At 37.4% G+C, this 16064-nt stretch overlaps 1 protein-coding gene across 1 annotated transcript in view; it reads left to right on the top strand.

Moving 5' to 3' along the window:
- The window catches only part of PLCL2 (phospholipase C like 2), a 99194-nt gene extending 83734 nt beyond the window's left edge, over positions 1-15460 (top strand). Inside the window, 2 exon segments of the mRNA XM_032685566.1 lie at positions 5001-5110; positions 13957-15460. Coding sequence (XP_032541457.1) covers positions 5001-5110; positions 13957-14136 — 290 coding nt within the window. The 3' untranslated portion in view covers positions 14137-15460.
- The last annotated feature ends 604 nt before the right edge of the window (positions 15461-16064 follow it).

The following is a 16064-nucleotide window of genomic DNA, read 5'->3' as shown; positions in this document are numbered from 1 at the left end:
AGGTGTATCTTAAAATGAATATGAGTTTTTGATTTGAGTAATTTTCTCCTTTGCTAGGCTGCTTACAGAACCACATCTATAATGGTTATAAATTATACATATATTCCAATTTTCCTGAGGGACATTCATATTTTCCTTTAGCTGAAACAATCCTTTCATGTTCAAGGTCTTACCTGACTGATGCCTATCTAGAGAGCAATTGCTCCTCTTCTGGTTTGCTTTTTGCTAGACTAGCCAAGCAAATTTTTATTAGTCTCCTCACGTGATATAGGGTTGCTACACATTGAACAGCTTTATGGTACTTCTCTTTTCCTCATGCTGTTTGAAGTTATTGAAAATGGGAGAAAAGAATAGTTCATAAAATTTCAGAAGAGCATCTTGAATGCTAAGGTATTCCCGGGGGGATGAAGAAGTGTTAAAGCCATCTAATGCATTCCAGGATTGGGGGAGAGGGAGAAGCTGAGACAGTCATGAAATTCAGACTAACCAGCATTCACTGGGAATCAGAAAGAGATTCAGCACTAAAGGGGAAAATAATATTTGGAAATACTGGAGGATTGCTTATGAGTATGCTTTATAAGTGTACTGCAAGGGAGAAAGATAGCTGTGAAATATCTGACTACGGTTAGGAAAATTTATTGGCAGCATTTTTTTCAGTTTAAAACCCTACTGTTGAATCATGCTGTTGCTGTTTTGTTGCCTGTATTTACATGACCTAATAATCGGGGCGAATGTGTCACTGAAGAGCTGGTCTTTTTAATGTGGAAGACTTGAATCAGTCTTTATTTTGCAAATCGTATGGCTTCCATTCTACCTTGCCTTTACTTATGGTGGAATAGCGGTGACCAGACTTCTAAATGCAGCTTATGCCAACTTAGTGCCCCCAACTAAGAAGGCAATCAAATGATGATGTTTGAAACCTCATCACACTGTCACAAGCAGTAGAATTACCACAGTCAAAGCAATTCAAGAAGGCTCACTTCAATTCCAGAAAAATTGCTGGAATAAATTCTCTTGGAAACCATTTCCTAACACATGCAGAACAGGAAGATGGTTGGGAAGAGTCAGCATGGATTTACAAAGGGCAAATGAGACCTAACCAGCTTGACAGCATTCTATAATGATGTGACTGGCTTGGTGGAAAAGGGAAGAGCAGTGGATGATTTTTATTTTGACTTCAATGAAGCTTTAAACACTGTCTCTTGTAAAATTCTCTTGGACAAACTACATGTAGAGGCTAAAAACTAGCTGGGCAGCCAGGCTCAAAGCATGGTGATCAGGAACATGAAGTTCATCTGAAGGGCAGTCACTAGTGATGTGCCTCCGGGGTTGATACTAGAGCTACTACTGTTTAAATATCTTCATTTATTACCTGGATGATGGGGCCAAATGCATCCTCAGCAAGGTGACAGAAGATACCCAAGTCTGTGGAGGGTTGATACAACAGCTGGTTGTGCTGCTGCTCTGAGGGACTTTGCTTATGTGGGTAGTAGGAACTCCATAAAAAGGATTCAGTAAAGAGAAGTGCCAAGTACTGCACCTGGAGAGGAATGACCCTGTGCATGCACCAGTACAAGCTGGAGGCTGGCTGGAAAGTAGCTTCGGAGAAGAGGATCTGGGTGCTCTGATGGATAAGAAGTCAAATATACCTAAGGAAGTGCATGACCAGAAGACTGAAGAAGGTGATCCTTCCCCTCTCGTCAGCACTGGTGAGGTTACATCTGCAGTGCTGCATACAGATCTGCACTTCCCTGAACATGAGAGACACAGACATATTGGTGAGAGTCCAGCAAGGGCCACGAAGATGGTTCCTGTGAGAAGAGGCTGAGAGGGCTGGAACTGTTCACCCTGGAGCAGAAAAGGCTCAGTGAGGGCCTGATGTGGTCAAACTCTGGAAGAGGTCACACAGAGAGGTTGTGGAGTCTCCATCCTTGATGATATTCAACAGCCAGCTCAACATAGTCCTGGGCAACCTGTTCTGTGTGGTCCTGCTTTTGATCAAGGGTGTTGGACTAAAAGATGTCCAGAGGTGCTTTCCTACCTCAGTGATTGTTTGTAAATAAGGATTTTAGTAAAGTTGACTGATCAAAAGAGCTGTTTAGAATTGAGCTTTCTGGCTCAAGATAATAATAATAACTTCATTATAGATAAATATGTTTGTGCAATGGGCAAAAATTAAAACACAGGAAATACCATCTAAACAGAACACCCATAATCTTCGTGATCACTTAGAAAGTTGTGAATGATATCCTTCTTAACATCTGCCACTTTAAATGAAAAACATGAGTAATTTGTGCTTTTTGATTAAGCAGATGGTATGTACAGAAATGTATTGGGTGATACATCAGGTTAGTAGTATGCCTGTTATCGTTCAAGAGCTCTCAGGCAGTTTGAAATTACTAATGGACTAATAATTCTAGAAGTAATGAGGGCTAGTGATTTGTTTACTATGTCTTAATGAGAGTAAGAGCTGAATTTTTACTTGCAAAGGCACAGAAAATTCTGTGTACTTATGAAAAAGAGTCATTTAGCTTTCAGTTTTCTTTGCCAGCATATCTTAAAGGCATGTTTACATGAGTTTATATGGACATGTAGTTTATTTTACTAATTCAGCTGTAAATGATAAGGTCTTTCCTTTTTTTTTCTGTTTTCTGTTATCTTCTAGAAAGCAGCTTAATTTTGGAACTTAACGCTTGTGTTTTTACTTTGCCATAGTTAATGCATGAGATAATTCCAAGGCAAAATGTGAGAAAACCAAGCAGGAACAAGTAAGGGAAATACCAAAACAGACATAGTCAACAATTAAATGCTATGCTGCTTTCATACTCTAAAATTTAGTTGTCCATATATTGTGTAGCAAATATAATTAATTCCTTCCAACAGATGGAAGAACTGAGACTAAGAGGTGACATAATTAATTTCAGTTTATCAGGCAAGAGCTAATAATAAAAATGGAAATAAAATTCAAATCTACTTGTCCCTGCTTGTATGTTTGGGCTTAGAGTAGGACAGGTTTAGCCTAGCATGATGATGAGGAATTGGCCAGTCTGTAAGAGATGTTGAGGATAGGGAGGTGATTAGTGCTATTTAAGCAGGAGACACCTGTTTGCTGAGGGTTTACATGTGTATGCCCTGATAGGATGATCTGACTTTGTTTCGTTTTCTGAAGAAGTGTGATGAGATGTTCCTGCTAACTGCCAAGTATACTTAGCTGGATCGGAATGGCTTTGGCAGAACAGAAATGTATCATAGCATGAGTGTAAAGAAGGGAGAGCATCACCACAGAAGGTATTTGTTGAACAAAAGGAGCTCTTCTGGCTGACAGAAGATGTGGTTACTTTGTGTCCATGTCCATGATACCAGGGATTTCATATACATTAAAATAATCTGAGATCTACAAAGCACCAATTTCACACTGATCATGAGGCCCCTCAACATTATTCTTAATATCTCTCTGAGTGGCTTTAGTTCAAGGTTATTATTGATCACTAGTGTCCATTGACTTAAAAAGCAAAAATTATAAAGGTGGAAATGAGGTACAGAAGTCCAGACGTTTACCAGTTTGTCTTAGAATTCATGGTACAAATCAGATGATTTGTATTGTCATGATGGCTCTAGAAAGGTAATGTTGTAAATATGGATCTGTATGTAATCTTTCCATGGTCATATTGGGAGGGGGTTTTTTATTGTTGATGTGAAAAGAAAATGGATACTTGGAAACAGTGATGGATTAATGAACTTTAGAAATGTTTAGAATGTTTAGAAATCTGTTTTGGGGAAATATAATAGGAACATTATTTGAGACTTTAAAGGCAGAGTCAGAGCTATAGAGAAGTGACTGAAATAAAAATGATACAGTAGTTTAATTTGGGGAAAATATTTGCCATTTATTTTCCATGTAACAAAAGTCAAAATAGTAAGAAAACATAAAAAGAACAATCTTGCCTTTCAGATGAATCTATGAATATTTTTAAAATGTGTGTGTGTATATATATATATATGTGAGAGTAAGGTAAGGGAATGTACAATGAAAACATTCAGTCATATCTCTTAATGGAATATTAGTGTGGGTTAGAGAGATTATAAAGAAGAGGTAATTCTAATGTCCATAAATCTCAGTCTTCTCATGGATTGAAGCACATTTTGAAGCACATGCACTCACTGGGCAAGTAGATCTCAACCAACATAGTTAAAATTGCAATTCTTACTTTAACTATAACTTGGTTTTACTTTCATAGTTGTGAATCAGAACCACTGCAGTATACCCCTCTATGAAGGAAACTCCAGCATGAAAAGAAATTATTTTTCTTCTATCTATGCAGTGTGCTGGGTAAAATCTAAAGCTTTGGCTGGTCTGCTCAATGTTAAGATCAAGCTACTCTGAATTTTGCCAAAAATTTTTGATTTGGAGCTTGTTGGAGACAAATTTTCTGAACACAGTAGTTTACACGGTGTCGTAAAATGTCCTTGACAATTCACTTGGCATTCCTCCTTCGCAGTTATTTCTTTTCTCCTCAGGTATAACGTGAGGTGGTTATTTTCTGGGCTGGCCTCAGCACATAAGCTGTTAGCTGGACAACTGTGATGTAAATTTAGTGCCTAAAAGAGCAAGGCACAAAATAAATTTGTTGCGATAGAGTAGTTAATGAAATTACTGTTTCCATCCTATAGCAACTCACAGAAAGGTTTTTACGTATGGTACAACAAACTCAGTTGTGCTTAGAGATTGTTTTCGTGTAGGAAATACTTGCTGGGCTTCATCTTTGTATAGCAATGACCCAACAGGTGCTTCAGTGGATTTGGGCTTAGAGAGATTTGTGTATATTGGCATGTTGTATAACATTACACATTACTAGATCATATAGATTTGTGCTTGAAGAGTAAAATTTCTGAAGCTTTTTCACTGTCTTTTTGCCATAATAGTTTCAAATTGCTATTGCTGTGACCACAAAAATGCATTAAAATGGATACTATATTCTTGCCTCTTTTATTCTCCACAGCAATGGAATTTCATGAAAACCTGCACAATATAGGAGCAAGAGAAGGCTTAAAAGAAAGAAAACTGCAAAAATCAGTTGAAAGTTTTACATGGAACATTACAATTTTAAAGGTAATGTGTCTTCCTTTGGTTAGTTACTGTATTTTTCTGTTCAAAACAGAAAATATTCTAATACTGATATTCTAATATTGTTACTGATCATTACTCTGTGTCACAGTTCAGCTGGATTTATTCACTTCTATAACCATAGTCATTTAAGTTATTATAACCTGAAACACACCAGACTCTCAATGTGAATTTTTCTTCTCTTCTGTTGTTGTGGAAGTTTATTTCATTTAGTTTGTTTGACATTTTCTTCTTGCAACCTTTTAACACCAACAGGATCCTTGGTAATCTTGAATACCTGAGTGAAACAATGAGTATTGATTTCTGCAAAGTGACACAGGCTGGAAAGAAGCCTGGTTTGTGATTTGAAAGGCAGTAAGAGTGTTAAGGTTAATGCAGTTACTGAAAAACAAAAGGGACGCTGTTACTACTGCAGTCAGTGATGAATAGCGATTAATGGTAGAGACAAATCATATTCATAATCCAGTCTGGAGTAAGTTGAGTGTATATGAGCTGGAGATTCTCTTTACATTTTGTTGAGCACATTTGTTTACATTTTGACAAAAGAGTAAATGATGAAGTATAAAAAAAAGCTTTCAGCCCGAGACTCTCAGGAAACTAGAATGTGGAACAGTTCAGGTTTCTTGTTGCTGGTCTTTCATCTCAGCAGACTAAAACAAAATTTATAGAGATAGCAAAACTACCTCCCTTAATTTATTCCCTTGACACTATTCTTCTAGCCCAATTACTCAAGTTTTGTGTTTACATCCACTAATGAGTTCTTCTCTCCCACTCAATCAAATATTTCATCACTACATTAAACTATAAAGTCTGTTTTAATTATAAAGAAAATTATTTTTTTATTTTTAGTTCTTCTTAAAAATACAATTCCCTATCACTGCTTCTTACAGTGAACTACTTCAGAAAAGCGCAGTAATACACATGTATTTATGCAGCTTTCCGTGCTGGTGTCAATTGTTAAGCTTTTCATGATGTTGCTCCGTCCCCCTTGTGTTATAATGCACAAATCCAATGCTGAGGAGAGAAGGGGGAGAAACTTGCTACAGCATGGACATTAATACATTCTGAAAATATGAATGCAGGTTCTTCTTATAGGTAAAGGACCAGACCAGACTATCGCATTTTCTTTATTAGAATGGAGTTTCCTGAAGGCATATTATGGGATGTGTCACGTACTAGTCCTGTGCTTCTGAGGAGATAAGAGAGGAGTCAGTACAGTGGGTTTGGGCTAATGTCAAAAAAATAAGTTCTTATCCCATCCTTTCTGTCAAAGGTGTCAGATACCAGCTTGGATAGGCAAATCTATTTTAATACTGCCTGAAACAGCAGTACCTTTGCTTCATCTCTGCTTTCCATTCAGAACATACGGGATGGTGGAGGGGAGGTTTGCAGTTGGTGAGCGACTGAAATGTGAAGTCGTGATTTCTGTGTTAGCCAGGAATTGGAGAAGCCACATGGTAGATCTGGCTCTTCAGAGCACTGAAAGGCTTATGTGCATGTCCTTAGGATTAACGTAATTATGAAGCTAGAAGGCCTTCCTTTTGAAGAGATTATTGAGAAAATCTCTTTAACATTGACTTGGGTTTTTTTTCTACTCAGAGATTAAGATCCTTTCTGTAGGAAGGTACAATCTGTCCCATAATGAATATTTTGTTTTAAAAAATCGGTGAGATATTTAATCAGCCTCTTGTTGAAATGCAACAGGAGGCGTTACAGAAAGTTCTGGTATGTTGTTACATCTTAAAAGTTATTTACAGCTATTACAGTTCAGATGGGCATCTGCTAAGTACTGTTACTCACATTTAGATGTACAAAAAGTTAGAGGCTGATGTGTCTGAAGTGACACATCGAGGTTTTTCACTCCAAACTCTTTACTGTGGGCTGCAAGCATAACTTCTCTTGTGTCTTATAACTAAGTAGAAGTTGATCAGTTTCCAAGACACTATTCTTCCTCTCTGGAGAAAAGACCTGCAATCATAATTTTGGTCTGTGTTTTACTCTTTCCATGTTTCCAGTTCTTTGAAAACTATGAAAGAACAGGGATGGAAAGTGAATATCCACATTTTTTAGAGTAGAAATTGAGACTGACAATCTGAGTCACTTTAAGAAGAATTTCTTTTATCTGTTGAATTCCCTGCTTGCTTCAGATTAAATTCCTTCTCAAATAGCAAAAAATAAAAGCCTTTCTATTCAGTGGCTCCAAATTTTGCTGTCCAACAAGCAAGACATTGAGCAAACAACACACTGAAGGCAGTGCAGTGCTTAGGTGGACTTCTTCTTCTTGTAGTTAGGAAAAGTATTTTGCATGGATTCTTGGCTATGGTTCAGGAGTTGCCGTGTGGCTCTGAACAGCATTACTGAATAATTCTGCATGAGCGCCATTCTCAGCTCCCTCACAGAGGAATCATGGAATGCTCACATGGTGTGGCTAATGTATTTTCCAAACCAATTAAGCTGCATTTTACCCTCAAGATACTTATTGATCATTTTCTTTCAATTGGGACATTTTGACTACAGTTGATGCAATGGAAAGTTTGATAAAATAACAAAATTGACAGCTTAATTCTAGGGGAACTCTTTCTTTAGAACACCTGACATAGCTCTTAAATATCTGTGTGTTTGCACGCACATGCATTACAGTTACTGTTTTAAAGGATTTAATTTTTCTTAATTTGAAACCATGTGGCCAAGTTTATTATTAGTAGAGTATGTTTGAGTTCAGCTGAAATATCTCCATCCAATTTGTATATGTGCATATGCACACATGCCCATTCATATTCACCCCATATATGTACATAGAGATTTGTTTAACTTCAAAACATCACTTAGAGTAAATATAGTCTGCATTACTGAACTTTGTTGCCTGAGAGGTTTAGAGATTGTACAGTGTTAGAATATTCATCTCTTTCAAATATGCAGTTTGCAAGATCATTTGGTAGTAATTTATTGTTATTACTGAGACTGATAGCATTCATATTTTCTAAACATAGATAATCACATTTTCTGCCAGAAAGTACACAGTTAAAGAAAGAAAATTACTCCAACTGCTGTTGCAGCAGAGTCCTACAAATAACCTATTGTAAAAATTTATGGACTTGTGTGGCATAGCAAAACTTTGAGGAAAAACCCTCTATAGGCTCAGAATTTGAGATGCCCATAGGAAGAACATAACAGCATCTGTAAATCAGTCTTTGCAAAAAAGTGCTGTTCTAAACACAAAGAGAGAGTTCAATGGAAGTACTCAGAATGAAAGTGGGACTCCTAAGTTGGGCATTTGTTAGATGTTCTTTTTTGGCTATGAGTTTTTAGACAAGTCACATTAGACAACATGAATTACTTTCTCTTGAAAGAAATCCCAAGGCATGCAGTTCATGACATCTGTTATCTCTGTAATGACATTGGTTCTGCACCTACGCTATTTTTAAAAACATATTTATAAATGGAACATTCAAGGCACTTACAGGACTGCAGCTTCTTACATTTTTTTTAAATCATCTGAATTTTTTCAACCAAATCTCCAAGTGGATTCAGGCAGCCATGAAGCACTCATAAAGCCTCTGATAGCTGCTGCCTAGTCCTGTAGGTCCTTGGAAGATTTCCCACAACCCGGTTCTATTTAAATATCTGAAGTTATTAGTCTCTTGAAGTTGCTGGACTGATGGGATTTTGGCTCCTAACTAAAGCTTTATTTAAAAGTTAGGCAGTTTTAATTCCTTTATGTCCTCATTCCAAAACTGCACTCAAAGCATGTCAGCTGGGCATGGAACACTGTAGTATGTCATAGAAACATAGAATCATAGGATGGCTTGGATTGGAAGGGACCTTAAAGTTCATCTATCTAGTTCCAACCCCTCTGCCCTGGGCAGGAACACCTTCCGCTAGACCAGGTTGCTCAAAATGTCCCATTGTACCAAGCAGCCACTGCTCAGAGGAACACTTGGAGAAAGGTATATGGGCTTCTTACATTTCCTGATAAGAGCTTTGGGGTTCCAGAACCTGAGCTAAAGCCCAGTTGTTAATGATAGAGTTTCTTGGGATTTTTGGGGGGAAAGGGTGTTCATGCAGTTATTTCAAATGTCGTCTCTACAGTTTTACTTTCATGTTCCCACACCCAGTGAAGAACCAGTTAAGCAAAAATCATGAGTGAATACATAACAGCTTATAAAGATAGCTGTACTGAGACATTCCAGTCGATCCTTATATCCAATTGACTCTGAAGTCATACCTCATTTCATAGGTATGAGAACTAATAGGAATTATTTTCGTTTTGTTTTTAGTTACCTTTAAGGAGCTATGATATAAAAACACTGCCTCTTACCCAAAAGTTCCAAAACAAAAAAAAATATTTTTAATGATGATTTAAAAAAAAATCAAACCAGACTAGTTGACACAGGCTTATTGGGACAGAGTGGTATGAAGGATATTGAATTGGATTTCCACAGTAATCCATATCCTTTATTGTTCTTGCTTATAAAAAGGTTTTAACTGAATATTAGTTTTGTTCTTTGATCTTTTTTTAAGGTCTTTTTCATGTCTGCCTAAAAACCAACTTGCTGCTTGATTCTTCCTTCTGAAACTTGCAAACATCAATACATGAAATAGATGGTATTCAGGTGATGTAGTGCTCAGTTGTGTTAGTGAATTTTAACCACGGTGAAGGAAAGGGAGCAGTGATTGTCGTTTGCTGCAGTGAGGAGAGGGATGTGCAAGGCCTAGATCGGTCCCACTCCCAGGTGGGAATTACCACAAACTGCCTGTTAACCACAGTGCTGGGAGTAAATTCAAGTTTTGAGGAGTGTTTGCCAGACAACACTAAGGGCTAAATTAATTTACCTTTTGACTTAATCTGAGATGAAAGCCTGACAAAGACAACTCTACCACATAGTGAGAAACATATGGGTTTGGTTCTGCAGCTGCTCCAGATTCCAGCATTGAATTCTCTGCATGAACTAGCTTTGTTTCTTTGAATGTGGGTTTTTTTGTACTCCCTTTAGATAAAGTTTGAGCTGTTGGTAAGTTTATTGACTTTACAATATGCATTTTATCACAGCAAGTTGCTACAGTCACTTGAGACTGATAAGAAGGTGAGTAGTCTACTACTCTGAGGTGAGTAGTCGACCACTCTGAGTAGTCCATAGGTCTGAGAGGTTGCTGTGTTCCAGTTTGTAGTCAACTGACATTGCTATTAACTTGCCTTTTGAGTCAATGGCACTTACTGTGAAAATCAGGATGCATAGAATATAAAGAATTGAAACTGGATCTTGACAGCCCTTGGACAAGAGACATTTGAAACATAACTAGAAGAAAGGTCTTTGAGTTCATTCAAGTGCATGGAGGCAAATTTTTCAGATTTGGATGACTTTTTAACTTTTCTGCCTTTCAGAAGTATTGTATTACTTTTTACAGTGTTCACTGTGAGTACAACTTGAATTTTTAAGATGCATGCTGTTTTCTTTCCCCAGCATATGGCTTCATGATGGTATATCAACAGAACTAGGCACTTCGTAACAATTGCACAGACCTCTCTCACTTGAGTTTGTGGCATATTTGATAGCAGTGGTTGGCTCTTGTTTTATCTTGAGATCAAGACATACCCGCAGATAATGACAACACAGTTGGTTTGTTTCACAAACACCTGGTCTAAACTTGATATCACTTGGCTGAATGTGTTTAGTCTGATCACTTCTTCTGCAATAATGCAGCCCTTTATCCCAGATTCTCTTTTGCCTACAAAGTTCTTGTTCCCTGGTCAGTATTGTCCGGGCACTCACAGTTCCCTGCTGAAAATCCACCCACTCCTTCTAACTCTTGAATTCCTCCTTCTCTTCTTGCCTCCCTCCTCTATTCTGTTCCCACTTGGTGCCTAATTCTCTCTTCTGTCAGTTTTTCCCATTGCTTTCCAGTTCATATTGCTTTCTCCTCACCACGCTAGAGATCCTTCTTGGTAAGCGTTACTTTTCATTTTCTCATCACCTTACTTGATTATATTCTGCAGTCTTCTCCCTGCACTGTGTTTTTGTTTGTTTTTCTTTGTCACCAACTTTTATTTTCATTACCAAGCTCTCTCACTTTTTTTGAGTTGTTAGACCTTCAGCTTATCTATAATTTTTAGGCTTCTTTCAACATGATGGATTTTGTCAATGTGTTTTCTTTCTGTATTCTAACCCCAAATGTTGCCTCAGTCTTTCTCTGCACACCTGTGAGATCCAAATTCAGTGCTGTTGCACTATGTGTTTCACAGTCTCCTTTTTCAGCAAGATCTGGTACCTACTTTGTATACTGCAGTCCAACTTTCCTTTCTGCAGTCCTAGGCTTCTTGCCAGGTCAGTCCCAGAGATCACTCTTGCTCCCTCCTTCTCTCCATCCACCTTCTCTCCAGAGTCTCAGGCTCTTCCTTCCCCTCTTCTAGTCTGGCTTTTGGACTGCCTGCACTGGCAACCCAGTGTTGGTGGCTTGGAGAAGCCATCCAGGAAAAAAACAACTTTTTTCCTAGTGCACATTCATTATTCTGTGGGAATGGAATACGTATTGTCTTGCCACATTGTGTGTGCTGTGTCAAGAGATGAAGGATCATCAAAAATGGAAACCTAAGTGATTGTACTAACCACATTCAAAATACGATTTTTGTTCATTAAAAGCTTGTAACTTGGATCCACTACTATGGGTCCTTGAAGTCATTTGAATTACAAGTCCCTACCCCAAGTGAGAGTAGGGAAGAAAGTACAGAAGATTGTTAAAAGAGTTCTGATGGCATTTTCCTGTCTTTATTCTTGGAGCTGAATGAACCATATGGATGAGGTTAAAGAATAACACTAAACAGAAATAATAATAAAAACTGCCAATGGCAAGAATCCTGGATAGAAAGTATCAGCTTAAGTAGTTCAAGTTTGGCAAGCATATAAGTAACTGAAAGCAGGGGGGGGTTAAATGGAGAAGTTTTGGGCAGCCTTATTAATAGACTGTTTGCTAGCAGCTCTGCCTATAATAAACAACTTGATTAAAGTTCCAGAACTATATTCTACTAATCCATGTAAAATAGAACTTGGGCTAGAAACAGATGCACTCCAGATATGACTCAGTTAGAGTGCTGGAGTGTTTTAAATTAGCTTTTAGTTGTTTGTCAGTTTGGAAAAAAAGTTATTTTTTTTAAAAAGTGCCTTGGTTTTTTTTAGAAGAAAATATTACTGAAGCATGTGCTGGTGGGATTGATGAACTCCTAGATTTTTTTCCTCTCTAGTGATCAGAAAAGAAGACTTTGGCTATTATAGTCTTGGGTAAGGGAAGGGGGGCATTATTTCTTTGAAGGAAGCACTATTTGTTTTCAATTTGTGTGCCTCAGATGCGTAATTCTGCTTACTTCATAGGATAGTATTTATGTTCTGAGTTGCTAAAGAAGCATCAGAAGTATCACACCGTGAGTGCACACATGTTTTTGACTGCCGTTCTATCTCTCCTCCTTTATTTTTAAAATCAAGATGTAAAGATGCATTTCAAACTTATTTGGCAGAGAAGGAGGGCCAACATATCTCTAGAAGAGACATTAGCATCTCTTCAAGAGAAGTATCTGTCAGGAACCAGAATTTACACAGGACAGACAGGCAAGAGTATCCCAATTACAGGAGAAGGTGCAGTCAGTGTTCATACCTTATTGGACATTAGAGGTGCTGGCAGTCTCAAGGAACTACAATCCCCAGTATTTTTGTTTGTTCGTTTGTTTGTGTGTGTGTGTTTCTCCCCTTCAGGTATTTTTGAAGCATTGTTGACTCTCTTGTAAGCTGTGGAGCTTACAAGAGTGGAGTTCTCCTTTGGGAGCACAGACAGAGCACAATCGTTTTGGCCCATGCAGACTTTCTGCACATTTTTGAACTGTCCTGTGCCCCACAGTAAGCTCACCCTGTGCTATAGCCGTGCTCATTCCCTGCCTATGGGCAGGGTAGGCAGATCCAGCGGTGGGGAAGACCATCCACAGACTGCTAGTGAGAGCTGTTGCTGTCAGAGGGCTTTAATTGATACAAAGAGGTGCAGTACTGTAGAACAGAGCCAAATCACCTCAGTGTGGGGCAATTTCTCTTACAGCTTTACTTATAATTTAATTGATATAAGGAGGAAGAGTGATGTGGCGCTTACGGATGTGGTTTAGCGGCGGACTTGGCAGTGTTATGTTAATGGTTGGAATCGATGTTCTTAAAGATCTTTTCCAACCTAAATGATTCTATGATTCTAAAGAGGGATAGTGATAGGAGACTGCAGGCAACTGAACTGCAGGCAACTCTGTGAAGTCTTTGTCATCACTATCCTTTTTGTGTGTTGCTCACAACCTGTATTTTCATATTTCATGCATTGACAAGCATTGGTCCTTTACCATCCTACCACAGAGTGAATCAGATTGCTAGGAAAAAAAAAATCTCTAAGAATGAAAAATCCAGAAAAACTTTAAATGGCTCCCTGAAGTATTAAGATCAGCCTTTATTTTCTTTATGCAAAAACATTTATAGTCACCACAGATTAAAAGTATGGCATAGATTACTTTCTTGAAAACTATTAGGCAGAAATTACCCCCGTCCTGCTGTTGGTGCTGCTGGTGGGCTTCAGAGGAAGCAAAGAGCTTCATTCTTACTAACATCAAATACTCTAATTTTGAGGGGGTTCCATTTGGTTTGTGTAGGTTTTTTTCTTTCTTTTTTTTTTTTTTTGGTTGGTTGGTTTGTTGTTTTTTTTGTTTTTTTTTTGAGAAGGGCAACTATAATTTTAACCTAAAACAAACAGAAGGGTCAAAAAGAAGGAAACCCTAGTATCAACTGTGTATTCCAACTCCATTTTGTTTCTTACAGGGACAAGCTGATCTTCTCAAATATGCTAAAAATGAAGCACTGGAGAATCTGAAACAAATCCATTATGCCACTCTTTCGTGTGGACTCAATAAGCGAGGCACTGAAAATGCAGAAATCTCAAAGCCTCGTCGAAGTCTGGAGGTCATACCTGAAAAAGCAGGTGATGAAAATGGAGAATGAGAGAAGGCTCTTCTCGTAATTTTGGAGTTTATAACTCTGTGACCAATTGTAGCTGCATAGGACATTTGCTTTGCACTTACTGTTGGAAAATATTTGGGATTTTTAAAGCACAACTGGAGAAGCTAATTACAATCTGTTGAAACTGTGAATGTATGTAGCAACTCTGCTTGTGAAGGCAATGACATTGTGTAACATGGAAATTACATTATTGGCCTAAATATAACAAATATATGTAAAAGATACTGTAATTCAGTAATTGCGTGCTGAAAAGTTCATTGTAGTGCCATTGGGAAATGAAATTTTTAAAATGAGATGTAATTAGCAGGAAATCAGTTGACAGAATTTGACAAGATGTCTTGATTTTCAAACTAATTCGATGCACAGGTAGTTTCTTTCTTTGCACAATTTGTTAATTGTGCTATTGAGATGTACTATTCTTTTGAAAATCAGGTCCAAGAAAGTGGAATCCACGTTTCACACTATATGTGATTCAGCCGCTCAGATATTTGGGTTTGAGGTGATATTGATTTTATTGTTGAGCCATAAATGAAAATGAGAATGTAATTAGACAGTGATCACTGACTTCAGTGCACTATTGGAGAGCCATTATGTAAAAGGAAAATGTGCAATCAATCTGATAGCCTATGTCAGAAGAAGATACATACCTATTTTGCCTAAGATCTTCTGCAAATGTGTGTAGATAATGTGACCAAATTGCAAGTAAAATGATGTAAATAGTTTTTCATTTTGTGAAGTGAAGTGCTCATATTAAAAAGAGTTTTATGAGATTGCTCTCAAACAAGTAAAGCTTTTAACTAAATTTTAACTTTTTTATTTTTTGAGTATTTTCTTCCTTACAGAATAGATATCTCTATAAGCAGGTTTGTCAAAAAAATAAATCAATTGCTGGTTCTGTTTTGGTTTTCTGAAAACATTAGATAAAGATATTGTAGCTGATATGCTCATTGTAAAATGACTATACCAACTTAGAGTGTTCTCTTCCTGTTTCTGATTTAACAATAAAATGGACTATATAATTACAGAAGCTAATAAATTTGAAGAAAAACAAGCAAAATCTTACAGAGATGAAAATGCAGTTTTTGTTCAGTTATGGGGAAAAAAGGGGAAGATGGTGATGTCTATTTAAAAACATTTTTTTAATTAGAGGTCTTCAAGACATGCATTCTACATGGATTTTTTTTCTTTTTTAACCAGTTCAAGATGCTCTTTCTGCATTGAGACTGTAATGAACATATACATATGTATAACATCCTGTAAAAGTCAATAGAGCTCTGAACAAGAACATTGCTATACTTGCACTTCATCTGAATTCTTAGAGACTTAATTTATTTTCTAGTTATTATAAAATTAAAGCAGGGACAGGATGGGATGAAAACAGTTTGCACAGTAAATGTCACATCTTGAGCCTGCACTTTTAAATGTCAAACTGTATGGGTTAGGAGCAGTTTTAGAAGGTGCTAAGCTCTTTCAGTGTCTAGTTACAGATTGTGTGCCTTAACATTATGATCTTGCCAGGAGCAAGTTCTATTCTGTGTTGTACAAAATGAAACATTTAGCCTGTGGTAAACACCTGCAGGTATTGCTTTTTAGGCAGTCCTTCTCTATGTTTGCTGCTGGAAGTCTTCTGATTGAACCTGAAGTTGATGGGAAGCAACATGAAACTCACGATTGCTAACTGTATTCTGAGCTGATGTGAAATTAGTCTTCCAGAGCCAAATCTATCACAGCTAAATCTGATTTATCTACAGAAAAATAACTGTGTTACATCAAAGTTCATCCATGCCATAAATATACAGTCAGTTTCAGTTCCTCAGAAAGCCCAAAACCTAGGCTGTTGGAATTTTAGTTCTGACTTTTAGTCCTAATTGAAAGATGGAGATTGTGGAAAAATGTCATCACAATTAGCA

The sequence above is a fragment of the Chiroxiphia lanceolata genome, chromosome 1 (assembly GCF_009829145.1).
Source record: "Chiroxiphia lanceolata isolate bChiLan1 chromosome 1, bChiLan1.pri, whole genome shotgun sequence".
NCBI classification, from domain to species: Eukaryota; Metazoa; Chordata; class Aves; order Passeriformes; family Pipridae; genus Chiroxiphia; species Chiroxiphia lanceolata.
Note: the sequence above shows the minus strand (reverse complement) of the source record. Positions and strands in the feature narration are given on the sequence as shown.